Here is a 27,555-nt window from a genome sequence, read left to right as displayed (position 1 = left end):
GGATAGAACTGAAACTCTATCATGCTTATACGGCCCTTCACCATATGCTCCCCCTTAGCTCTGTAGCTTCATCCATCTCTCACTACTTCTCTGTATTCTTTGAACCATAGTGTCCTTCTGGTATCGGTATATATGGTAACTGTGCCTGCTGAGCACTTATATGCATTTCCAAAGAACATGTGGCCCACCTTGGGAGACTAGTTGGATACACAGTTGGGTAACAGAGAACAGATTACATATTAAACGTGGTGATACTAACTTTCAGTAAGAGAGTGACACAGGAGTGAGGACTAGAGCCATCAGGGAAGGTTCCCATGGAAGAGATGAGGTGTGAGGAGGGTGAGGAGTGGGATCTGGACCAGAAGAGGTAATTCCAGGCTGAGGGAATGGGGCCGTGAGAAGCGAGCACCTACTAAAGGTGCAGGATTATAATCTGGACGCTGAGATAGAGATCAGTATGGACTCAATGTTCTCTGCCGGCCCAAGAGGAAAAAGTCTAGTTACTCTTTAGGATGTTTTAAGCGCAGGACAGGAAATGATGGACAGCAGCAGAGATAGCTGCCGGATGATCTGGACATGAAGCTTACTCCTCCCACCCCCCAAATGACTGTTTTTCTAAATCTTTTATGTAAGGAAAAGGGATGGGGGCATCATGGAAACTGAGGCTTGGAATGAAACGTCACAGGAAAAATGTGATTCTCTTTCCTGGTTACCAGGGTCCCTTTTCAATGGGCTGCACTCTATTATCTCAACCTGAAAGGGACAAGGTCGCTTTCATGGTGGCAGTTTGGCTTGCAAAGTGTCATGTGAAAAAGAACCCTTCTCATGGTGATGAGGATCATATGTTTGCTTTATTTAAGATGAAGAAGTCTCTTTTCAGCATAACTTTTCCACACAGAAACATAAGTTGTTTTGAGTTGACTGATTGCAGTTCTAGGCGTGCTATTCGAAGTTAAAAATATCCCACCAGTGAATCATATATGTGTATCTCCTCTCCTTCATTCCCCTCCTCCATATAAACACATTCACACCCTTCCTTCCTGCCATAAATGATGTTCCTTGTCCTTGCCTTCTGCTGGATTTTGCATTATAGAAAGTTAGATTGCTCTAGGACTCGATAGCCTGATCCACCCAAATCCCTCTTAAGAATGGTTCATTCATTTTGTCTGTTTTCCAGGCCTCCCAATTCCCATTTTATTTTTTTAAAAAATATTTTTATTGATTTCAGAGAGAGGAAGGGAGAGGGAGAGAGAGACAGAAACATCAATGATGACAGAGTCATTGATCGGCTGCCTCCTGCACGCCCCCTGCTGGGGATCGAGCCCGAAGCCCGGGCCTGTGCCCTAATCAGGAATTGAACCTCGACCTCCTGGATCCTAGGTCGGTGCTCAACCGCTGAGCCACGCCCAGCTGGGCCCTATTTTATTTTTATAGTTGACTCTATTTGACTATTTTCTGAGTTTCTGAATAAGGCTGGGGCACACAGAGAAGTAACCCCAATAGGCAAATTTCTAGTGTTTTATAGAGCTGTGGATGCCTGGCAACTGGAGAAGGGAGGGGACATTAGAGCTGATGACTGAAGCAAGGTCTCTGGGTGCTGTGTTCACTTCCTTTTCCTAGTTATGCTAAGTTTTGGGTGGCCTGGGTGACAAAGCAACAGGACTATCCTAACCGTGAAGGCCACAGTGGGCTGCGCACCCAGCAGCAATTCTACATTCCTTGCCAACAGAACCCTGATTCTGGTTCAAGAACTCGGTACCAATATGCTCAGGAACGGTGACCCAGTTCCAAAGGGCCTGAATCCATTTGGGAAATCTCATTTCCCCTTTGCCAGTGACTGGTGGTGGCATGGGCATGTGACTCAATTCTGGCTATTGTGACACAAGAAGAAAATCTGCCGGCATCTTTGCCTACTTCTGGTCATCTCACTGTGAGATAATGAAACCTTATTGTTTAAACCACTTTTAGATAGGTGTTTTATAATTTGTCATCAAAACCATCCTCTCTGATACACCAACCAATCTTAAAACCCTCAATTTCTATTCTAATTCATTTGAAAAGATTATCCAATAATCTACTTCATTAGAGTCACAGATTCATGGAATATTAGACTTAAAAGGCCCTCTGAGGATGTCTGGTCTATTTTGCTCATTTTATTTTATTTTATTTTTTTGTTAATCCTCACCCGAGGATATTTCTTCCATTGCTTTTCAGAGACAGAGAGAGAGGGAGGGAGGGAGGGAGGGAAAGAGAAAAATCAATGTGAGAGAGACACATTGTTGGTTGCGTCCTGCACACCCCAGACCAGCAGGGGGAGGGAACCCGAAACCCAGGGACATGCCCTTGACTGGGAATCGAACTCAAGACTCTTCAGTGCATGGGCAGATGCTGTGACCACTGAGCAACACGGGCCAGGGTTGTTTCCCTCATTTTAAATACCAACCTCTTGTGTCTGAAGACTGAGAAGCTCATCCTAGGGTGCTGGGTCTGTGTTGTATGCTCTATAATCTCTCTACATGTCTAATCCTGATTTTGTAGAATTGTGGTAAAATCAGAATTGTGGATTCAGACAAGAGCTACACTAGATTTTCCCATTTATTCTCACTGGCATAAAGCTTTCCTAAATACATGTAAAATAGATCGCAGAAGAAATGATGCTGTTACTTAAGAAAACTTTCAAGTGCCCTAGAAATAGCTGTTTACAGATACATAAATAACAAGTCATGTTCATATAGTCATTTAAAAATATTTAGTCAGTACTTTCTCAAATGCGAAGTACTGTGTTATTTAAAAATAATAAAAATTATATATCTAGGAAACTAATAAATGAGATTGGCCTTATCCTCTAATTGATTCAAATTTGAGCGACTTTAATTCTTACGCCAATATTCCATCTAGCATTACTCCCATCCTAGCTTGCCATTTTCTCCCAACTGAGTTTTTCTGAGGAGGAAAAAAGTAACTTACATAAAGAGAAACTTCTGCCATCTGATGTTATAACAGATACCCCAGGCTTCCTTTCTACCTAATTTCTGTATGAGAAAATGGTTATTCATTTCCATGATGCCAAATGGAGAGAACGCTTGAAAACCAGTGGCGCCTACCTGAGTGATGTCCATTCCCGAGTCACAGCTCAGTGGCTGTGTGGAAGTCAGACCGTTTGAGCCGATTATAGTGGTGATCACAGCATTCTCATCAATTCTCCGAATCATGGTCCCATCCACAAAGTAAATGAATCCATGCCTATCAACGGTGATGCCTGTTGGGAAAGAGCAAATGAACATTAGGAGGCTAGTGGGCCACATTTGCACCACGATCAGGAATTTGAAAGAAGCCGTAGAAATGGAAAAGCATTTTAAGGACATATGGATTCAATTTTGCTCAGCACGGCCAGGCCAGTAATGGGAGAGGTCTGTTCGAGCACGCATTCGCTTCTTTGTGTATTGAGAAGAAATGATAAAATGTAACATGTAGAGATAAAGCCAGGTCTAATAATTTCCTGTCGTCTAGTTTTACATTTCCACCCCCTTGGCACTTGCTTAACAGAAAAAAGATACCCCTTTAAGATAAATGCAAAAAGACAAGGGAGGCAGTATTTATTACATTTCTTTTAGGGTGCAGATGTGTAGGCTACTTGCTTATTTTCATAGTTGAATTAGAAATAACTGACTTGGAAAGCATGAAAATTACTTTCATTAATTCACCCTCAGTTAACAAGGGGTTTGTAATAATCCTGGTAAACTGAACTGAGTTTTTTCTCTGGAGTATCTATTAAGGGGGGGGGGGTGACAGGGGTGGAGAGCAAAATTATGGTGTCACAAAGTGAATGGTTAAGCATCTAGAAAAAATAAAAGCCAATAAAATTTTCACAGTTTTTACACACTGTGTTAACTACAGCCTGGTTTCTTGGAAAACAGAATAGCAGTTAGAAGGCTAGGGCTCTAATACTGAATACATCACTTATAACTGATGGGTGACTTTGATGGAGAAATTTGCTTCTCTAAATTTCAACCTCTTCTTTGGGAAAATATGGAGATTATCTGCCTATGATATTGTGATTTGTTATTAAAAATGTGTGTGTGTGTATATATATATACACACACACACATATATATATGGTTTTCGTCCCTATTTCTAACAAAGAGCACTTAAAACTCTTGGAATTGTCTGTGGTGAGAGATAAAGGTATCTTTTGTTATGTTAATGAGCTAACTTGGAACCTTACCTAAATATGGGTAGTTTGCCAGTGGAGCCAACCTTGTGATTAGAGGGTTGGAGACTGAGCTCAATCATAAGGGCCAATGATTTAATCAATTGTGTCTATGTAATGAAGCTCCACAAAAACCCAACAGGACATGGTTCAGAGAGCTTACGTGTCGTGTGAACATGTGGCAAGTTGGGGAGAATGGCTCACTCTGAGAGGGCCTGGGAGCTCTGTGCCCTTCCCCCGTATCTTGTCTTACGCATCTCGTCCATCTGGCTGTTCCCGAGTTATATCTTTTTATAATAAACTGATGATGTAATAAGTAAAATTTTTTTCTGAGTTCTGTGAGTCATTCTAGCCAATTAACAGAACCCAAGCTGGGGGTTGTTGGGACCTCTGATTGATAGCCCAGCTGATCACAAGCACAGATGACACCCTGGACTTGAGATTGGCATCTGAAGTGGAAGTGGCTGTCTTGTGGGACTGAGCCCTTAACTTGCAGGATCTGACACTATCTCCAGGTAGATAGTATCGAAATTGAGTGAAACTGTAGGACACCCAGCTGGTGTCCAGGAATTGCTTGCTGGTGATATGGAAACCCACTCACCCCTACCCTGTCTGCGCTGGAAATTGGTTTTATGACACCTTTTACTGCCTTAGCCAGGTAAGGTGACCAGCTGTCCTGGTTTGCCTGAGGCTGAGGCAGGGTTCAGTTTTAAAACTGGGACAGTCCTAGACAAACTGGGATGAGTTGGTTTCTCAAGCTTGGGTTGTTATAAGCCTCATATGATATAGTACATTTAAAAAGTGTCAGACACATATAAAGAACATATGGTTCAACTCCTGCTTTCCTTGGTGCTTTTAACAGTGCTCTTGAAAATAACCACATGGCATTACTTTAAAAGCAGTGTACAATTTTGGCTTTTCTCATCTCTCTTTATTCAGACCTTGTGAAACTTAGACTGTATGTTAAAAGTTAGGAACATCTGTGATAACAAGCATGTCCTTTTAGCACATACACACATGCACAATAATTTTCCTGGCAAAGAGTGAACTCATCTAAAGACAGTTTATAAACCCAACTTAATAAACTGCTTTTAGATGAGCTAATTCGTTGGCAGGAGGTTAATACTAAGACTGGCCTTTATGGCATACTTTGATTAATTCTGATGTTCCTCATGAAGTATTAATCCTTAACATCTATAAAAGCTACAGATTCATTTTAACTTTCCCAGAAAGCCTCTAAAGTCATTTATGTTCTGGTGAGTTCTCCAAGGAAAACAGCGTGTCCAAACAAGGAGAATTCCATGCCAATAAGTCCCTTTATCATTTTTAGAGAAATAAGAACTTTGAAAGAGGTTTGTAAAAAGACTTTTAAGATTGGGTTAGGTCATAGAATGAGGACACATGAATATTCTTTTTATCTCCAGAATATCTGGACTGAGGAGGAACCAAGGGGGTACCTCTACTTTTTATTTTTGTTTGTGTTTTGATAAAAGCAATTTTTTGAATGCTTAGAATTTGGTTTGGCTTGTGGAAGACCTATTATCTGAGATCACCTTCTGTGACCTCTGTGTTGAACATCACTGCGTGTGAAATGTCGTAAGAAGCTGCACTGAAAGATCAAGACTCCAGGCTGGAGAGAGAAAGGCTGAGAGTAGATGGGCTTGAAGTGTGTGAAATACTGAATTCTTTACCAAACACACACTGAACGTCACTGTGTCAAGTTCTGTGAGGGCCAAAAGACAAAGAATCCAAGTACATGGAAAGCAAAACTAAGAATACTTTGAAAGCGTTGCTCTAAGTGGGAGGTGGTGCACTTAGAAAATCGAATCCCCTGAAAATTGGAGCAGATTCACAAAAGGTATAGAGAAAGAAATGGATCCCCGCCAAAACTAGTATATCTGGGGAGGTCCGACATCGCTATGCTGACCCCAGGGAGGACAAGTCTGTTCCTTGATCACCACACTCATCAACCCCATCAGGGCGAAGTCTGCATTGACCCAGAAATGAAAATCCTGGAGTTCACCTGGTTTCCGCACTTTTCATTTCTGTGAACTTCTAAACACTGGGAACTCCCTCTCTTCATGTCAGCTGAATTCCACAGATGAGGTTTATCAAATACTCACTACCGGCCTCCAGGGCTTATTTGGCTCACAGTTTGTAGGATGCTCTCCTTTCATTTCTTTGTGTAGCAGTTTCTTTTACTGTGGTCCAAATTCTAAAGTACTCCTTTTTCCTTGAGACTCTAATTAATTTTGATTGGGTTATACTTACATTGGGAGTCGAAAAGTAGAGAGCAACAAGGGCTTTCGCGGGCCTGTGTGTTAGGTACCTATTAAGGCACTGGCGTATCTTATCCCTTTGCGGTCGTTTGTCTACTCTCAGCCACCAAAGCTTTTTTACTGTTCCGGTCGTATGTCTGCTCTCAGCCACCAAAGCTTTTTTACTGTTCCGGTCGTATGTCTGCTCTCAGCCACCACAGCAAGGAACCGTATGAACCTTAACTCTATTCATGTATCAGTTCATAATTTCTCTGAAAGCTCTTAATTCCAACCAGTGCGACATCCATGTCCAAATTTAATACGACCGCAAAGGGTTATATGTATGTATTTTCGCTTCCTTCACCAACTGGCCAGCAAGCCAGCCAAGCAACCAGCTGGCCAGCCAAGCAACACGTGAACCAACACACACACACACACACACACACACACACACTCACACACACTCCCTAAACAACTCATTTTATAAACCCTTCACTGGGGAGGTTTAAGGGGTATTTAATTTTCACTGAGATTAAAAGCTAAATTTAAAATACCGGGCCGGAAAAAGAATTCCTCTTGCTATTAGTTGCGGGGCGTGGTTTTGCTCCCATAAGGAGTGTTGGTAGAGTGCGGGGATGCTGATGAGGCCCATCTTCTATTACTGTCTGTGAGACTGACAAGGAGGTGGCACATGTCCAGCCTATTTTAAGCTTTATTCTTCAGAGATAGGGATGTGAGTGATTTCAGATCACATAAAGCCATCCGGGGCTAGCAAGATCTGCAGATTCAATTGACTTTTATTTGCGGGGGAAGGAGGAAGAGGAATATTGTTGTACCCAGATTTCCAAAATTCGGTACCCAAAGTTGTGGCCATAATTTGTTCCAATGGCCACATCTATTGATGTGCTTACTGACAGCATTTTCATTAGCACTTAAAACACAATTGAAGGCACAGTTTTTGGGTAAAAAAAGAAATGAAACTGGATTGAGAGAGCCACGTCCAGGGTTTAAAATTTTCACCAGTATTCCTTTTTAGAGCAAGCAAAAAATATACACAATAATATATTTATAGTTATATCTATGTCTATATCTGATTATATCTGATAAGGTTAGGCAGTGATGCAGGGTGGGTGGGGGTGGAGGTGGGAAGAACAACACATGACAGCTCGAGTCCCCATGCCACCACCTCCATCAGGGAAACACTGGGCTCAGGCACCCAGACAGCATGTTTAGCTTGGAGCCCATTTTTACATTTGTGATAAAATAAACAAATCCCTGGAAATTAGTGCATATAATGAAAGCAGTGACAGACCATAACTTGGAAGTGTGAATGGTGCTGTCTCCATTTATCAGCATTAAGCCCTAACAAGCTCTTTCTATGGAGGGACCTGCTCGGAAGTAAAGTGCATCTTGTAAAAAAAAATTATTCACAATGTCTTATGCAAAGTAGGGGACATTATATAATATCTGAACTGCAGGCTCTTTTCTCCGTGAAGCATAGCTCTGTATGAAACAGCTGCAAATTACAAGCCAAACTATTTGACTTCGTCCCTTGTCTTATTATCTGCCAATGAATAAATGCTATAATCCTTAAGGAGACAATCACCTGAAGCTGGGGCAGCCGGGGTGGTTACTAATAAATTTATCACCTGTTGGGGGAGAGGACGCCGCTGATCAATACTGAAGCAGCAGTGGCATCCTGATGTGGGGTCACTGGGAGTCCAGATGTGGAGGTTAATAGCCTGGAAATAGTAGCTAAAATGCCAAATTAGATAACAGCGACAATAAGAGCTTTTTGGCTGTGCAGAATGCCAATTTCAAATGTTGGCAGAAGGCATCTCTGTAATTTATAAAAATTATAGCTGCTGAGGCCACCTACATTTTTATTATTTCTATATTACAAATGAACCTTCTTTCAGAATATAAGCTTTGGGAAGTAGTCATAAAATTCTCTCCATCAATAGCCTTAGCAATCAGAAAACTGAAATAGTGTTTTACTTTTCTTTTTTGCCACAATCTGTTCTTTAATTTTATGAGACAGAGATAAATCGTTAAAATAAACTTTCAGGGAATGTCCTAGGCACAGTACGGCGCCAGCTCAATCTCTGATAACTGGGAATGCTGAACCGTATAACTGACATTAGCCGTTGATCATGAGGTGCCCATTAAATCCGAGAGAGATGAAAATATTTTGCTTTGTTTATGTGCATTTCAATTCTCTGAAAATTGGTATCATATGTGTGATCTATATGGAAATTCTCCACTAGGCAGAAAAGTCCATTCTCCAACCGATCTGACGACTGTCTACTTAATTACCCACTGGGATCAGAAGGGGCCAAGTTACTTCTGCACAATGAGCCTGTTAAGTTCTCTTGCTAGGTAGCCAGTAAATGGAGCTCGTAGAACTTGGAAGGATTACAAGTATCCGTGTGTCACTAGGGTTGCAAGGAGGCAGAGTTTAATGACCAGCCGAGATGATTTCACTGTGTGCTTAACAATGAGAACAGAATTTCTTTAATAAGAGATGAATAAACTCACTGTAACATTACATGACTAGTGAATAGTGTGAGTCATTTCATCAGCTATTGTTTAATAAAAGGGTATATTCTAAACAGTACAGGTCAATTTCCTAAGAATTTAAATACAAATTAAAAACGATTAAACATTCAAACTTATATTCTATTGACTGTAGTGTTCTTTTTTTCGTGACTCAGAAGGTACTTTTTCAAAAGGGTTTCAGAGACATCATAAGGAACAATAGATTTGTGGGCTAGTTAACCAAGAATTCTGATTGAGAGAAAGACAGATAAGGCCAGTTTTTCACATTTGACTTCTCTCAGCTCCTTCTGCTGTCTCAAGGCTTTAGCCTTCAGGGTAGGCAGAGTGACTGACGAACACTCCTCCTTCCACCAACCACTATTTTCCTAAAAGCTTACTGGGAAGCTGTTTTTCTCCTTCCTTATTAATTTATTCCAGATTTATTTTGCACCTATTATGTGCTAGGCACTGAAAGTAGAACAGAGTACAAAACTGACGTGGCACTGCCCTGGAGGAGCTCAGAATCCGGTAGGGGTAGGAGAGATGGACAAACAACCGGGCAACTACAATGCCTTGAGATAAGCACTATTTTGGGGCAAGTCCAGGGTGTCATGGTGTAGCCTTGGGGTCTGGGCTGGGGAGAGAAGGTCACAATTGATTTCCCAGACTAAGTGACATGTAAGCAGAAATCTAAATCATGTTGAATTCCTGATGAAATCCAGGAAAGCACCACTGAACACCTATGAAGGATGACTAATATCGTTTCATAATAACCATTTTCATTTGCTGAGAATACTATATGATATTCCAGGCACTGTGCAGATTCGTTACATCCATTTTCTCATTTAATCATTACAGTAGTGTTGTGGAGTAGGTATTATTAATGTCATTTTTTAGATGAGGAAACAGAGGCTCAGAGGTCGAATGACTAACTCCACATTACTTACCTAGAAAATGCTAGATTTAGATCATGATCGCCTGAGTTCATTGTCCATTCTCTTAATTACTATCCCATGTCGCCTAAATGGGGCTATCAGTCACTTGACGACAGGAGTGGTGTACAGACTGGTTTCAGAAGCTCCATGAAATGATCTGCAGAATGTTTTGTGTATGGGCACTGCCATGGAGAGATGGTCCACTGCATTTGTTAGTGTCAAAGTGATCCATGATAGCTTCTAACATGTTAAGAATTCTTATATTCTTGTAGATTTCTTGGACCCCTTCAGAATTGTTCTTCAAAAATATTCTGTGGCTTCATCCCCACAAAGCTGGTGAGTTTTGAGAAAGTGCTCAGTTTCCATGGGATGGGGATTTTGGTAACTTGATTATTACCATATGATTTACCACATAAAAAGGAAGGCCCAGAAATAAGGGTCACAAATTCATATGTCACCAGGGGTTAGGCAGGTGACATAAATTTGTAAGTTAGGCCAGATGTTAGACTATATAGATTCTGGGGGGAAACTAAGGTTAACGAAAGAGGTCATGTCCCATCTAAATGCATTCAATCTCTTTTTAAAAATAAAGGCATAGTACAGGCCAAATGAATTATATATTTGAACTGGATTTATTCCCAGAGTTGCCAATTAATGATGTTTACTGGAGGACAATCAGGAGGAATATATCGTCAGTGAAGAGCTTGCTGTGAGCAGAGACCCATGAACTTAGAGTAAACCTAATAACCAGTGTAGTACTGCCATTAAAAGTTATGTCTCGGTGCAGAGACATCTTACTTATCCCCTGTCTCCTCACATCCATAACCCCCGCGCCCCCCATCAACATCCCCCACCAGAGTGGTACATTTTTTAAAAAGGATGAACTTACATTGATGTATCATTATCACCCAAAGTCCATAGTTTACCTTAGAGTTCACTCTTGGTGTTGTACATTCATTTTAAACTAACGCATCATGACATATACCCACCATTAAAGTATCATACAGAGTAGTTTCGGTGTACGAAGATTCTGCTCAATTTTTCTGTGAACTTAAAACTGCTCTAAAAAAAAAATCAAATGTATTTTTAAAAAGTTATGTCTTGCTACACACACTGTGAAACCAAAGATAATTAAATCTAGTTGTGATTCTCATCACTGGAAAATAAAATACCTGGATGGCTGATGATACAATACTTGCTAAGAATGCAGCCTCTTTCGTTCCCACCAACACTGAAGCTCAGAATTTGTGACAAGTTCATAAAATTTAGTCAAATCAGCTTGGCCTGCGTGGCTCAGGGATTGAGCATCAACCTAGGATACAGGAGATCCCGGTTCGATTCCTGGTCAGGGCACAGGCCCAGGTTGTGGGCTCGATCCCCAGCAGGGGGTGCGCAGGAGGCAGCCGATCCATGACTCTCTCATCATTGATGTTTCTCTCTCTCTCTTCCTCTCTCCCTCTCTCTCTCTCCTCCTCTCTCTGAAATCAACAAAAATATATTTAAAAAAATTTAGTCAAATCAAACCAGAAATCTAGGTGTCCAAGCTGAACTCAACTTTGCTTTTGCTCTGCCACCCTTCCCTTCCTCATCCTTCCTTCAGAAAGCCCTCCCTCTTTAGTATGGCGGAGACAATGTTATATATTCAGGTCATTCTATTTATTTTCTTTCTGAGAATAGAGCTAGATTAAACTTCCTAGCCTTCTCTATGGTTAGATGTGGGCCGAAGTGATGTACGCTATTTCTAGGCCTGGCCCCTAATGAAACCTTCCTTGAGCTCCTCTATGGATCACCTGCTTTCCCTGGAGGTTGGCTGGCTGCAGAGCATCCAGTCGAGGACCCCAAGGCTTAATGAAATAAGGAGCCACTAGATGGAAGGAGCCAGGTTCCCTGAATCACTGCTTGGAGCACAGATTCCTCCTACCCCACAAACAATCCATATTGGGACTGTGATGTGAGCAAGAAATAAACTACTATTCTGTTAAGCCATTGACATCATGTGTGGGGTTTTTTTTTCCATAAAATTGTTAGCTTGGCCTGACTATTACATTCACCAACTCAAACCCTATTCATCTTTCAAGGCTTCTACAAGATGTTTCTCTTCCATGAAGCCTCCCTGCAAACTCCAGTTCATTCTGCTCTCTGTTTTTTAACCTACAGAAGCTGTTTTTTGTTTTTGTTTGTTTTTAATGTGAATTCTCCAATCATGCTCTGTCCAGGCAATAAGCTCCTTGAGGGCAAAAACTGGATTTTAGGCCTTCCTTTTATACTGCAACAAACCCAGTAGACCAGGGCACAAATGTTTAATAAACTTTGTTGAATTATAGGCTTAACCACCACATTTATACTGAAGCACATCTAACTTAAATCAAGCAAAGCATGCTATGAGGTGAGGAGTGACAGGTGAATGTCTCTAAAAATTAGTTTAGAATGGAGGCAATGGCAATCTCTCTAAAGACCTTTAAGAGGAATACAGTCCCTTATCAATTAGTGATGATTAGAGAATGGGGGAAAAGGGAGTTAACAACCAAGAGCAAATAAAGTAAAAACCAGGGATCAAATTAACTGTAAATGAATTTCACCCATGTAGTCATTGCTATCATTCTTCCTGAAAGTGATTTTCTAAAGCCAGAATCATAGACAAAGATTTCCACATGACTCCTGCTTCAACATTTTAGTTTTTTCTGCATTGGACAGCCATAGTATGAGGTTTAAGTCCACAAAGCATTATGTAACACTTGTCAGTACTAGAGGGCCCTATGTTCGATTCACCATAGAAACAAGGCAGTGGGTGAAACAATTTTGTTAGCTTAGGGGAAATACTGTACTATTGAACTACTGGTGTAGAAAGCCTTCGAGCTTTTCTGAGATGGCTTAAGTTTTCATCCAGAGAACCAAATACACGAAGCTCTATGCTGTACAACTTGCTCGGGGAGATCCTGGGCCGGGGGTGGTGTCTGAACATTTAACAGTGACACCAGACACTAAATGGTTTGAGTTGTTTTTCCTTGCTTTATAGAGGTGGTGGGGGGTGTGTGTAAGAGAGACTGGGGGAAGTAGATGGTTCGAGTTCAGTTGAAATGCACATCTCTTGTTTTGCTTTTGTGCTAGAGTTCTTGTTCAAGAGATGCCTGCAGGATGAGATTTAAGGGGACTCTGTACGTATGGGCTAAGACAAATGAGGTTTACCAAATACAAGCTGAATATTTTATATTCACTCCCCTTAAACAATTCTTCAAACATCAAGCAACTACACCTGGGACACCACTAGGATACATTTTGAAGAAATGCCTCTGTCATCCTAAGGAAACGAACTGCCTCACAAGAGCCTTATGTGAACAATTAGCCGAGGAGGTCAAGTTCATTTATTGCCCATGGACCAGTGAAAAACTAATTGCACTTGCTCCACTCTAGGGAGAATGAGTCTCTGGCAAGGTGTGTGACTGACCGAGAGATTCTAATAGAAAAGCAACCTAAGTGGAATGCTTGGGCCTGAATGCTCAACAAAAGCAGGACCTGAGGGATTAAGCCTCACAGTGTTTACTATTCCCAAAGTGGCCTAACTCAAGGAGAATGAAAATTTCTGCAGGATACTTATTCAGATGTAACGCCCATTCGAAACCAACACAGAGGGCCAATTTAAAATTCTTCCGACAGCTGTACATCTTGACTAATAAAGCTAATGCTGGAAGAGAGGCTCGAAGTCAGAAGCGGTAGACAGTCATTTGCAAAAGGCAGGGCAGGGTAGCAAATACTGCATGAAAGCAATTTTTAAACCCTTTCCATGGAAATTTAAGAGATATTTAGGTGGACCAATTTGGGCTCAATCAAGAATATATGATTACAACAATCTCCCTCTCTCTCTCTCTCTCTCTCTCACACACACACACACACACACACACACACACACACACACACACACAAATATGACAGCTGAGGAAAAGAAAAAAATTAGCCAGAACAGTTGTCTGATGACACAAACAATTCCTCTGACTTTCTGTTTTCCACGCTCTGACCTGCAGGTTTGACAATCTGTGGGCACTAGAAGGTGACATTGAAAGGTACTGAAAAAAACTGGGATGCCCTGTTCAAAGGGAGCTGGTGACTTCCCTAGCCTTGTCTTGATTGAGATTGGGTTTCCAAGGCCATTCCCCCAGCTTTCTTCTCTAAATTCAATCACCCAGACATGTTCAGGAGAGATATGAGAGAAGGAAGAAAGAGTCTGGGGTGGAAGCTGGGAGAGCCTATTGTGAGACTGACTGTGACTTTGGAAAATTTACATAATCTCCCAGTCCTCAGGTTTTTGCCTTTGTCTAGTGGTGAAAATAAAAGCTGAGCTGCCCATGTCAACGGATTACTGTAAAGACAAAATAAAAGAACATCTATTGTATCTGTGAAATCTTTCTGAAAGGTTAACCCAAGTGATGTTAATATTTATGATTTTGGTTAACTGCTAGTTTTGGGGTGTTGTGCTGCGGTTTATCTGTTACACAATTCCCTGCTTCAGCGCTGCTTGACTTAGTGACAGGAACCCTGTGTGCGATTCTGTCAGCATCTCCTCCATGTGGATGGTAGTGATGGGTCTCATAGGATCCTGTGTTGCTTCAGTCAAACTACACACTGGGTCTGAAACACATCCCTCACTTTCCCATCACCACATCTTTGTCTGCACTATTCTCTGCCTGGAATACCCTTTCTTCTAGTATCCAAAGGGTTGCACTTGATTGTAAGACACAGTGCAAGTCTCGCCTCAATAATTACAATATACAAAGTGACTTAAAGACCTGCACATATCTTGATGGAGGTAGTTCCCTGTCAATTGTATCAAACAGCTTCATTGGTCTCGTCTGATGGTAGACATTTCTGAGTCTATGAGGAGAAATGTGTCATGCCAATCCAAGTGGGTAGGAATGAGGATCACAATAGCTATAATGTGTCACTAGGTTGCACATCTAAAGCCTAGCTTGTGACTAAGAGCACAGGGTGTTTCAACTGGACTCAAGAATGAAGTTTGCATACTGAGGGGAGGCCATTTTAACAAACCCATTTCAGGACCACCCTGACCTTCCTAAGAAGGGCTGTCATTCATTCCCCACTTAACCCTGCCTCTTTGCTGTCCACCGTCCCATCTCTTCTTTGCCCTCTTCTTGGATCTATTATCCTTTTTTTGAGTTAATTTAAACGAACTTATCAGAAATGGAGGTTAGAATTCAGTTCCCAGTTTTTCTTCACCCCTGTGTCCAGTCATTTTCCAGATTTTTTCCCTTTCCTCCAATCTTCCCCCTTATGCTCATTTCTTTCTCTCTCTTTCTCCAAATCCCAATCAGCTCTCTATTCTGAGCCCCTGGAGTGTTTACAATTTGTGTCACACCACCTAATGCTGGAGTACAGTCTCCTCTAGGGATTCCTCTCGTCTCCCTAAGTCGATCAGATCCCATCATGGGCAAGGATCACGGTCTTTTAACTCCACTTAAAATTTCCCAGTGCAGACCAGATTGGTTGCTGCTTAGAAATTTAACAAAAGAGTAGAGCTCAGTGAACATGGTTCTTTTCTAAAAAGATATACTGGGAGCATGAGTGGGTCTGATAGAGTAGATAAAACCAGTGGGAGTGGGTCACTGACAACCAATGTCTTCTTGATACCAGTTAAATACATTGAAAGCATTAATTAAGAAGATGGCATCTCAGGATGCTTATTTGATAACAGGAGGTTTTTTCTGTAGCAAGGGATGTCAGCAGTGTTTGACAATAGCATTTAGCATAGTTCTTGCCATACAAGAGTGCTTTATATGATTATAGAATAAATAACTAAAGTCTATATTAGGAACAGAATGCTTGGAGCAATTAGACAAAAACTATTAATAACAGCCAGTGAGTCTGATAAAGGAGGTAAAATAAAGGGAAACTGAAGCATATTAGAATACTGTCAATACCATTTTGCAACTGCAATGGTTTCTTATTTTAACTGTTCAAACATCTCTGGCGTTTCCAGGAACTAGGAAGGTATCAATTTAGGGCCAATTCAGAAGGCAGTGGTTTTGGTCACTTGCTAATTGACTGATTTGTTTTTAACATTCAAATAAGTTATTTGAATACAGTCCTGCTGATAAAACTAGATCACATAGACGTGGGAAATAACACAGTGCCCAGCATTAGTAAAAAGAAATAACAACAAAATGAAAGGTTTTGAGGGTGCTAAGTGCTGCTCTGTGGTTTCTCAAAAACTTCAAGTCTAACAAGCTAAAATCAGAAGATTTAAAAGTAGTTCTTCAGCCCACTCTCTCTAGAAACGCCCCCAGTTTTACCACTCTCAGAAAGGTGGGAAGGCGCCTTTTGAGGGACCCCAAATCCTAAAGCAGAACTGGGGCAGCAGCCTGCCTGTAGCTCTGATTTTAGTTTGTTTAAGAGAACACTGTGAGCTGGGCTGGCTTGGCTCAGAGGTTGAGCATCGACCTAGGATCCAGGAGATCGCGGTTCGATTCCTGGTCAGGGCACAGGCCCGGGTTGTGGGCTCGATCCCCAGCAGGGGGCGTGCAGGAGGCAGCTGATCAATGACTCTCTCATCATTGATGTGTCTATCTCTCTCCCTCTCCCTTCCTCTCTCTGAAATCAATAAAGATATATATATATATATATTTTTTTTTTTTAAAAAGAACACTGTGAAAAGAGTATAGAAACCAAAGTAGGTGGTAGTCTTGGCAAAAGCCATTCTGATGGGTTTTGGCCGGGGAGGACAAAGCAGACCTATCAATCTATTACTATGTCTTCAGTTTCTTTGCCTTAGAGATGCCTTCCAAAATGAGGAAGGATTCTGGCCCTCTAAGGGAAATTATGCTGTAATCAGCTTTCTTTCCTGAGTAAATACTGGTAAAATGGGGCACTTACCCGCCTTCCTTTCTGCTCAAACCTATTACACAGTCTAACAAGCTTTGTGAATAACCAAGTGGAATAGCTAGTAAATGAAACTGGAAGGGAAAGCAGAGGAAATAACATTGGGTCTTCCTGGCTAGGCCTTGGTATTTGGGGCTTGAAGATAACTTCGCATTTGAGTTATTAAGCCTTTGATTCCTCAGGGAGAAACGTTAAATGGGCCAGGGCTCATTCCCAAGTAAACAGTGACTTTCTTTGGTCAATGCTAAAGCTGACTCATTACATTGAGGCTCTTCAATATCGAGGAATTTTACTGTCAGCCATTTAGGGGACTCCACATATGAACGCATACTAGAGGTCTTGGTGAACTCTGCAGGTAATGGAAGAGCCTCAAATCCAATCAGTTCAAAAAAGAATGGATTACTGTTGGCCACTGCAGGCAGCCTTAAAGACTCTACTCCAGGACCAAAGCTGGTGTGGATTGTGACATCTTGATATCTGTGCCTTAGAGGTTGTTAACTATTTTGAGTATCATCTCGGTATGAGTGAAAGCCTTATTTAAAACAAAAACAAAACAAATCACTTTTAAAAATGGAATTGTCGAGTATAAATTTGCAAGATGCTTTCCTAACCTTACTTCTGACTTATTTTTTTAAATTATGAAATATTTCAAATGGTAGACAAGTCAGAAAATAGTATTATATGCTGCCATGCATCTACCACCCACACTTACCAGATATTAACATGTGCTTCACATGTCCCTTTTGAAAAAATGTTATGGATACAGGCAAAGGCCCTTGTCCTTATCCTATTCCTTTGATCCTTCCCTCCCCAGAGGTAACCATTATCTACAGCTAGTGTGAATCATTGCCATTCATGTTTTTACACATTTTCTGCACACACACACACACACACACACACACACACACATACAGGGTGTCCCAAAAAATGTATACACATTTTAATAGCTGATAGCTCAATTTTGAAAATGAAATGCATTTTAATAAACCTTGTCTTTATAATTATTCAAAGGGTGTGTATATATATATATATATCCAGAAATAGTATATAGTATTTTTCTTTGTGTTTCAAAAATTTATGTAGGAAATGGATGGTGGTGATGGCTGAACAACAAATGTGAATGTACTTAATGACCTAGAATTGTACACTAAAAAATAGTTGAAATGGTAAATTTTATATTTTGTATATTTTATCACAATAAAAAATATGCTAATGATATCACACCATATATATTCTTTTGTAATTTTCTCGTTTACTCCTGCAACCTTATGCTTCATCACTATTAATGCTTTTATATGTAGATCTAGTTAATTCATTTTTACTATTGTATAATATATCATCATTTGACTAAACCCCTATTGATGAATTATTAGTTTGGCTCCATTAAAAAAAATTTTTTTTTTATGACAGAGAGAGAGAAACATCGATTTGTTGTTCCACTTATTTGTGCATTCATTGGTGGATTCTTGTATGTTCCCTTACTGGGGATTGAACCCACAACCTTGGTGTATTAGAACAATGTTGTAACTGCACCACCTGGCCAGTGCCATTTTTTTTTTACTGTAATGACATCCTACCACATGTCTCCTAATGCACGTGTACTTGTGACTTTCTACACATTTTCTATAGCCAAGCTCTCACTAGTATCTCTCTCCACGTATTTTAAATACATGGTTGAAACAGAATTAAATCAGGGCTGTGTATATATAACCAAAGAAGTTTGGCAGAAGAGAATTTGAATACTGTCAAAAAACCTTAAAAACAAAATGTTTGGAGATCCAAGATGGCAATGGACTGAGTGGAAGCTACACTGACACTCTCCCGGGACCAATCTGGATTTAAACTAAAACATGGGAAAACCATCCTGAAAACCAACTGAAGATGAGCTGCAGAGCACCCTCATAACCAAGGAGGAAAAGTGGAGACCCCATAGAGACTGGTAGGAAGTGCGGATGCGATAAAGGTCCGGAAGGATAGCTCAGCTGTGGGGGGTTCCCACTGAGGACTCTGGGGCCTAAACCCCAGGTGGGGCTCCCCAGCCAAGAGCACCAGAACTGAGAAAGGTGCCCATATAACATCTGGCTGTGAAAGCAGCCGGCTTTCTGTCTGCCAGGGAGAAATGGTTAGAAATGCATGCACCCTCTTACAGAGTCAAAGCACAAAGTTTCCTGTGTAGCCACTCACCTTGGGCTCCAGCAGAGGGGGACTGGTGTAGACTGGAGCTGTGTGGGGAGAGTCTGGGGATGTGGGCTCTGGAGAGTGAGGTCAGGGGACGCCCATCTGGATTCCTGTGCGAGTCATTCCCCCACACTGTGGAGGACTTCTTTCTCTGGCAGCGAAGTTTTGGCTTTTGCCTGAGGGGGAAAGCAATTGCCCCACCCTGCTGGAAAGCCTCTCGCCCTGCCCAGAGGAGTTTCTACAGCCTGAGGCTTGTTAAGAGACTGATAACAACCAGCAGCCAGCTCTGTGGAGCTCCTACAGCCTGAGGCTCATTAAGAGAATCAGATTAATCAGTCTGCGGACAGAGGCAGTTCTCAGGGTGCTTTGAGTCTTTGCCTGATCTGCTTCGGGACCCCGGCCTTAGAAAAGCAGACTTTGGTGTGCATCTTGGTCCTGTCCAAATGCACTCAGGCCCAGCAGAGGGGACCTCAAGCCTAGGGTTGTTGATAGCTCCAACAGGGTACTCAGGGCCAGTCACAAACTGTGTCTGACATTGGCCTGTACCATAGACCCTCCAAAGAGGCTGACAGTCCCAGGAGATCTACCTAACACTTAAAAACAAACCAAAATAGGGAGACCAAAAAACAAGCCCCATATGAAAGAACAAGAGAAGTCTCCAGAAAAAGAGTTAAATGAAATGGAGATAAGCAATCTCTCAGATATAGAGTTCAGAATACTGATTGTAAAGGTGCTCAACAGCATGAAAAAAGATATGGAAACTATGATAAAATGACCAGTCAGAAATGAAAAATGACATAGCAGAAATAAAGAATATATTGGAAGGAATAAACATCAGATTAGACGATCCTGAGGATCAGATCAGTGAATTAGAAGACAGGGTAGGGAAAAATCACTCAATCAGAGATCCAAAAACAAAAAAACAATTGAAAAACAGGAGGACAGTCTAAGGGAGTTGTGGGACAGCATAAAACATAACAATATTCATATTATAGGAGTGCCAGAGGAGGTCGAAAGTAAGCAGGGGTTAGAGGACCTGTTTGATGAAATAATGGCAGAAAACTTCCCTAACCTGGTCAAGGAAAAAGTCACACAAGTTCAGGAGGCACAGAGAGTTCCAAGCAAGAAGAACCCAAAGATGCCCATGCCCAGACACATCATAATTAAAATGTCAAGAATTCAAGACAAAGAGAGAATCTTAAAGGAAGCTAGAGAAAAGCAATCTGTTACCTACAAAGGAGCCCCCATAAGGCTGTCAGGTGACTTCTCATCAGAAACTCTACAGGCTAGAAGGGAATAGCATGAAGTATTCAAGGTAATGCAAAACAAGGATCTGAAACCAAGACTACTCTATCCAGCAAGATTATCAATCAAGCTGGATGGTGAAATAAAGAGCTTCCCAGACAAAAAAATGGGTAAAAGACTTTATCACTACAAAACAAGCATTATAGGAAATGTTAAAGGGACCGCTATAATTAGAAGTAGAAATAAAGAGAATGAGAAACATAAGCATAAAGAAACAAAATGGCAGTAGATAAGTATCCTTCAATAATAACCTTAAAAGTAAATGGAATAAATGCCCCAAGAAAAAGATAGAGGGTGGCTGAATGGATAAGAAAATATGACCCAAATATATGCTGTCTACAAGAGACCCACCTCAGAATAAAAGACTCACACAGGATGAGAGTGAAAGGATGGAAAAAATTTTTCCATGCAAATGGAAATGAAAAACAAAAGCTGGGGTAGCAATACTCATATTGGACAAAATAGACTTTAAAATGAAGACCATAACGAGAGACAGGAAAGGTCATTACATAATACTAAAGGGATCAATCCAACAAGAGGATATAATCCTGATAAACATATATGCACCCAATATAGGAACACCTAAATTTATACAAAAAACTTCTAGAGGACTTTAAGGGAGAGATTGACAGCAATGGAGTAAAGATAGTCTCTTCAATAAATGCTGCTGGAAAAATTGGACAGGTATATGCAAAAAAATGAAACTAAGACCACCAACTTACACCGTAGACAAAAGTAAATTCAAAATGGATAAAAGACTTATAAATATAAAACATGAAACCATAAAAATCCTAGAGGAAAACATAGGCAGCAAAATCTCAGACATCTCTCCGAGTAACGTTTGCTGATACATTTCCTAGGGCAAGGGAAACTAAGGAGAATATAAACAAATGGGACTGCATCAAAATAAAAAGCTTCTGCACAGCAAAAGAAACCATCAACAAAACGAAAAGGGAGCCCACTGTATGGGAGAACATATTTGCCAACGACACATAGGATATGGGTTAATATCCAAAATGTATAAGAAACTCATACAACTTAACAAAAGGAAGACAAACAATCCAATTAAAAAATGGGCAAAGGACCTATAAAGACACTTCTCCAGAGAGGACATACAAAAGGCTAAGAGACATATGAAAAAATGTTCAACGTTGCTAATCATTAGAGAGATGCAAATTAAAAACACAATGAGGTATCACTTCACACCTGTCAGAATGGCTCCATCAACAAATCAACGCACTACAAGTGCTGACGAGGGTGTGGAGAAAACGGAACCCTAGTGCACTGCTGGTGGGAATGCAGACTGGTGCAGTCACTATGGAAAGCAGTATGCAGTCTCCTCAAAAGATTAAAAATTGACCTGCCATTTGATCCAGGTATCCCACTTCTAGGAATATATCCTAAGGAACCCAAAACGCAAATCACAAAGAACTTATGCACCCCTATGTTCATAGCAGCACAACTTACAATATCTAAGATCTGGAAGCAGCCCAAGTGCCCATCAGTAGACGAGTGGATCAAAAAGCTGTGGCACATTTATACCATGGAATACTATGCAGCTATAAAAAAGAAGGATCTTTTATCCTTTGGCACAGCATGGAGAGAACTAGAAAGTACTATGCTAAGTGAAATAAGCCAGTCAGAGAAAGACAAATACCACATAATCTCGCTTATATGTGGAATATAATAAACTGATGAACAGAATGGATCCAGAGACATAGAAGCATGGACCAGACTGAGGGATCTCAAGAAACGTGGGAAGTGGGTGTGGAGAGATTAATCAAAGAACTTCTGTGTTTATAAGCATAACCCATGGACACAGACATTGGTATGGGGAAAGTCAGGGTGCAGGATGGATCCGGGCTGGAGGGGATCAATGGGGATAAAAAGGGGACATCTGTAATATTTTCAACAATAAAGATAGAAGAAAAAAAAGGAAAAAAAAAATTAAAAAAATGTTTGGTACTAGTCTCCAAACCAATCCAGTTAATAACAGTTATTAGTTTTAAAACTTATTTACTTATGTTCATCTCATCATCACACTTTATTCAGTATTTCATCTGTGCCAGGAACTGACTTAACCCATAATGTGTCATTTCATCCTCTATGACCCTAGAAGGAAGGCAGATGCACAGTCTCCATTTTACAGATGAGAAAACAGAGGCTTGGCGATGTTAATAATAAATTTGAACTCAGTTTTATCTGCATGATTCCCAAGTCTCTAGGTTTAATTACTCTAAACACTTCCTAAGTTTTCCAAATTTCATGAGGCCCAAGTGGGAAAGACACATAATATGATTTAAGGGTAATTGAAAGCCCTGCCCATTTGCCTTAAAAATACTTTTACTACAGGAAGGTCTTTCTAGGAGGACACAACCTTTAGAGACCTTAAGAAGATATATTGCTAAACCCGACCATATAAAGTCAAGAAATGTCTATATAGTTAAAAAAAAAGAAAAAGAAAAAAAAGGAAATGACAGAGTTGGAAAATATTTGCCACACATATGAGAGACAAAGGGATGGTTTTCTTAATTTACAAGACAGAAAGATCAACAGCTCTGTAGGAAAATTGGCAGAGGATATGAAAGTGAGTTTACTGAAAAAGAACTACAAATGATCACAACAGACATAATATGACACTCAACTTCATTTATAATTAAAGAAACTCAAATTAAAGCTACCAGCTACCATTTCCCACTGATCAGATGGGCATATATTAGAAGATTTAATGACACTCGGAACTTCTGAGGTAATGGTAAAATGGGCACTCATACACTATTGGTGTGAATATGTTCAATCTTTTGGGAGGACAGTTTGGTTATATCTACTACAGCTAAAAATTAACCTTATGTATATACTAACAAAAGTGATTCAAAACATACAAACTATGTGTTCAACGCAGCACCGTAGTGATAAAAGATTTAAAAACAATCCATGTCCATCAAGAAGCAAAGGGCCTAATAAATTATGGCATATCCATGTTATAACATCAGAAAGTTTCTTCAAAACAAAGAAGTAGATATATACATGCTTTTATGGAAATATCTTCAGGATATATCATCAACTGAAAGAAGCAGGGTAAAGAGTAGTTTATATGGTATGATTCCTTTTATGTAAGGGGAAAATACATATAAAGGAATTGCAGGAAACTGGATACCTTTTAAGAGAGACTGGGGTGTGCCTGCAATTTTCTTTCTGCACCTTTCTATAAAGTTCAAGCTTTCAAACCATAGACAAATATTACAATTTATTATTATAGTAACTTTATATTTCAATATCAACAGGGCTTATCTAGATGGTGAGGTTATTGGCCATTTTAATTTATATTCTTTATACTTCTCTTTCTTAGAAAACAATAAATGTAATGAAAGTATCTTTTACTACTGGCCTGCTGGGATGGCTTCACGGTCTTCCATTTAGATTTTTTCTTGATTTATGGTGCTGCCTCTTCAGCAGGTCTTCAGTAACATGCTCAGATGAGCGTAACCCATTGTCACCCATCTGCACTATGACACACCTTCTGGAGAGCTCTCATTTATGAAAGCAAAGACACCTGAGTCCGCAGAGATTGGCCATAGGACAGCACAGAGGGCGCATGTGTGTGTGTGTTTAAAAATAATGTATTTTGTCTTTTGTTGAATTATAAAAATAATAAATGCTCAGAAAATTAAAGACAAGAGCCCGGCCAGCGTGGCTCAGGAGTTAAGCGTTGACATATGAACCAGGAGGTCACGGTTTGATTCCCAGTCAGGGCACATGCCCCGGTTGCAGGCTCGATCCCCAGTGGGGGTCATGCACGAGGCAGCTGATCAATGACTCTGTCATTATTGATGTTTTTGTCTTTCATTTCTTCTCCCTTCCTCTCTCTGAAATCAATAAATAATATATACAAAAAAATTAAAGAGAAGAAAATAAAATCTCTCAAAATTCCTTATGGAGCAATTATCATTGCTAATGCAGAACTTTAGATAAACTTCCTTTCCAACTTTTTCCTCTGTGTGTACACACCACCCTTACAGACGTAGCAGCATACAGTCCATACAGTTTTGTATCCTGAAACTTCCTCTGAATATTATTTTGTGAGTGTTTTCCTTATACCTGCAGAATGGTGCCAAGGTTTGAGGGTGGTAAGAGCAGTACATCCTGGGTGCAGACAGTAAGGGGAGTGCATTTTCGGTACAAATATTAAAAACAATAATAAAACTGATGAATAGCAAGCCTATGTTTACTATCGCCAATCACTGGAAATTCTAAACAATGTCAGTGATAAAATATTCCTCCCACTGTCCCATCCCCCTTTAGTATAGCACTGTATGATTAGGGAGAGGGAAGAGGAAAGGCTGGATTTCTATCTGGGAATGACAGACAGGGCTGGAGTAAGGGGCTCAGAGGTAGCCATGGGAATCCCTGAAAGAGAGAATGGAGAGGAGACATTTCAAACATCCTGAACTCGACCAACTTGCTGCTTAGGTAACTTTAGAGAATCTCTTTGATTTAAAGAAAAACAAACCTAACAGTTTTCTTACACGTTTAAGGTAACTTCAGTTGCCTTTAAAATGCTGGTCTAAATGCCCTGTGTGGAGCTCTCTATAATCCTTGGTCTGAAGTGGCCCCTAAATGCAATCAATTGATTAATGATAAAATAAAAATGGGCTCTCTGGCTCCATTTCCAGCTGTGTTTTAGCCCATGATGATGTTAAAATCATGGATTTCCAAAGACATCTGGGTTTGCTGCATGTTGTGTGAGTTTCACACTCTATATCTGCTATAGAACCAGTATTGCTGGAAGATCAATGAAGGTAAAAACATCTTTTGATGACCCCTCTGTTGTGCAGTGAATATTCTGAATTATCTGGGAAGTCAACACACTGTAGATTTCAGATTCCTTCAAGAATCAGCAAAGCATGCTAGACTCACCAGGAAATGACTTCCTCATTTCTTAGATTTTATAGTCAGCTCCAAGCATTTGGTAAACTTGAAATTACCTGGGCATCTTGTATTGATGGTGGAGCAATATGGGGCCGTGATCAAAGGTTTAGCTCTACTACACTTTCATGTTTTAGAACCTTAAAAACAAACATTTTGCATTGCAAGAAATCTCCTAATTAACTTCTGAAGAATTTGTACATTAAAACATCTTACCCTGCTGGAGAAGACTGATAAAGCAAACGTACTACCTTCTGTTGAACAGAAACTGTATTTAGAAGGAACTTGCTATTCTCATAAAACTTTTAATAGGGAGAAGTGAATCAAATTCCTTAATTACCATTTTATGGTTGGTAAAAGGGCAAATTACATGCCATCCATTTCTAAACTTCGAAATGTCTCTGGTGCTTTTAATTAAAGCTGCCATCTAGAAACTACTAAAGCAATTTTATGCAATTAGTTATTTATAGGTTGCCATAACACACCACTCAAAATATGACTGGAGTGATTTGCAGTCTGTTAGTGTGTGATCTCTGTCATTTTGGTTTGGTGGGGAAGGAGTTCTTCTTATTGTCAGCTGAGGTGTTTCTTAAGCGGACAGACAAGAAAGACGTGACACTAAGGAGCTGTGCTAAGGAAGCAGTTATTTTGGCTGGTGATCTTAAATAAAAAGAGTAAGAATCACAATCCCATACTGTTTGTCTTGATATGTAGGAGTCTAAGTTTCATTCTGGAAAGCACTGCAGAGGAGCATATCACTGTTATTCCCCCATCTCTCCCCACTTTGCTGCCATTCTGTCAGATACCTAGCACCCCACCTCCTCATGCTACCTGGAGTAGCTCCCACCTTGGCTTGTCTGCTCAGGTGATCTCATCTATCCAAACACATCCAGCCTGTGCTCCATGTCCCCAAGCCCCCCGTCAAGTGTGTTAATGAGGAATTAATATGTTGCTCTCCCAGGCCATACCCTGCATTAAATACTGATGTTCACATCTGAAGAAAACCCTTCCGGAATGAATTTAATGGTGAAACGGTAGCGTGCTAAGGGAATTACTTTGGTTAGGTGGGCCTTGGGTAGGGGACTCCTCAAAACACATATGCAAGGAACCAGCACTAGAATTACTGCATCACCAGGTTGGGAAGGATGAACTAGTCAAATCACAATACCTGAATCCCACCCTACCTTGACTGTTGCTTTCTTTAGTGGCACTATTCCTCCCTAGAAATAATCAAGTCTCAGGTTGACTTACGAGGACACGGGAACTTGCCTCCTTCCAAAGTAACTTATTCCATGCATGGGTCACTATTTTAAGCAATACTATTATTAGCAACAAAACAGCAAGCCTGGGCACGGCAATAGGCATTTTACATGCATTACTCAACACTCTGCTGCACAGGCATTATTACTAGCATGCTGACTTCACAGATGTGGAAGCTAAAGCTCAGGGAAGTCAGGTGACTAACCCAAGGTCACACATTTATGGAGCGGTGGATTTGGGATTTGTATACAGTTTTGTTTGACTCCAGAACTTGGGAACTTATCTCTCATGGCCTTTGGCCTCTACAATATTATCTCTGTGTTGGCTAGAATCTCATGCATACATGACAATGAAAATAAATGCAGAAAGAAAAGTCATTTAATAATGTATCTGTAGCTTTATAAAACTTGAATGAACTTAATGCAGGTTTCTCTGTGTTAACCATGGATATTACCTAGACCAATTAGCCAAGACTAGATACAAGTATTTTTCCTTTTGTTGACAGGCACAGCTTCTGGCTTTAGGACTATAACAGAACAGACAGAAAGGTTCTCAAGTTCCAGCCGCTGGCATCATATAAGGTCAAAATCTTTTGACCACCATAAGTAGATGAATTAGACCGACTGCAAATCACACGCTCATTTCTCACGCTGGTTGCATACCAGGCACTTAGTCCTATGGTGTAGCTACTGTAAGCTGAGCAACCAATAACATAGTTTAGGGGGGAAAAAATCTCCAGAAGTGGAAACAGCATGGGATCGCTGAGCAATAAATAGCAAATATTTTGCCTCAATTTTAAGGTTTTCTCAAACATATTTTTCTCAAGATGCCTCTGATTCTAAGACAAGCGTGTGGGAGGAAAGTTGTTACAGGAAATGCCTTGAAGTTGAGCTGGGAATCTGGCCATGGGTGGGAGAATGTCTTTACCCCAAAACCCTACTTCACTAAGGGCCCTTCCAGACCTTTCCCATATGCCTCAGGGCCTAGCCATACTTCCTCATCTTTAGCAGAATACAACCCCTTCCTTGAGAAGACTGAGGCTGTTACAACAGAGCGA

General features: G+C 40.5%; 1 protein-coding gene across 2 annotated transcripts in view; it reads right to left on the bottom strand.

The window, feature by feature from the left end:
* The window catches only part of TENM1 (teneurin transmembrane protein 1), a 319,040-nt gene that overhangs the window by 61,618 nt on the left and 229,867 nt on the right, over positions 1 to 27,555 (bottom strand). For both annotated transcript variants that reach the window (XM_087829353.1, XM_087829352.1), the window contains one exon: positions 3,105 to 3,259. In XM_087829353.1, coding sequence (XP_087685479.1) covers positions 3,105 to 3,259 — 155 coding nt within the window. The remainder of the gene's footprint in view (positions 1 to 3,104; positions 3,260 to 27,555) is intronic.

The sequence above is a fragment of the Miniopterus natalensis genome, chromosome X (assembly GCF_054644295.1).
Source record: "Miniopterus natalensis isolate mMinNat1 chromosome X, mMinNat1.hap1, whole genome shotgun sequence".
NCBI classification, from domain to species: domain Eukaryota; kingdom Metazoa; phylum Chordata; class Mammalia; order Chiroptera; family Miniopteridae; genus Miniopterus; species Miniopterus natalensis.
Note: the sequence above shows the minus strand (reverse complement) of the source record. Positions and strands in the feature narration are given on the sequence as shown.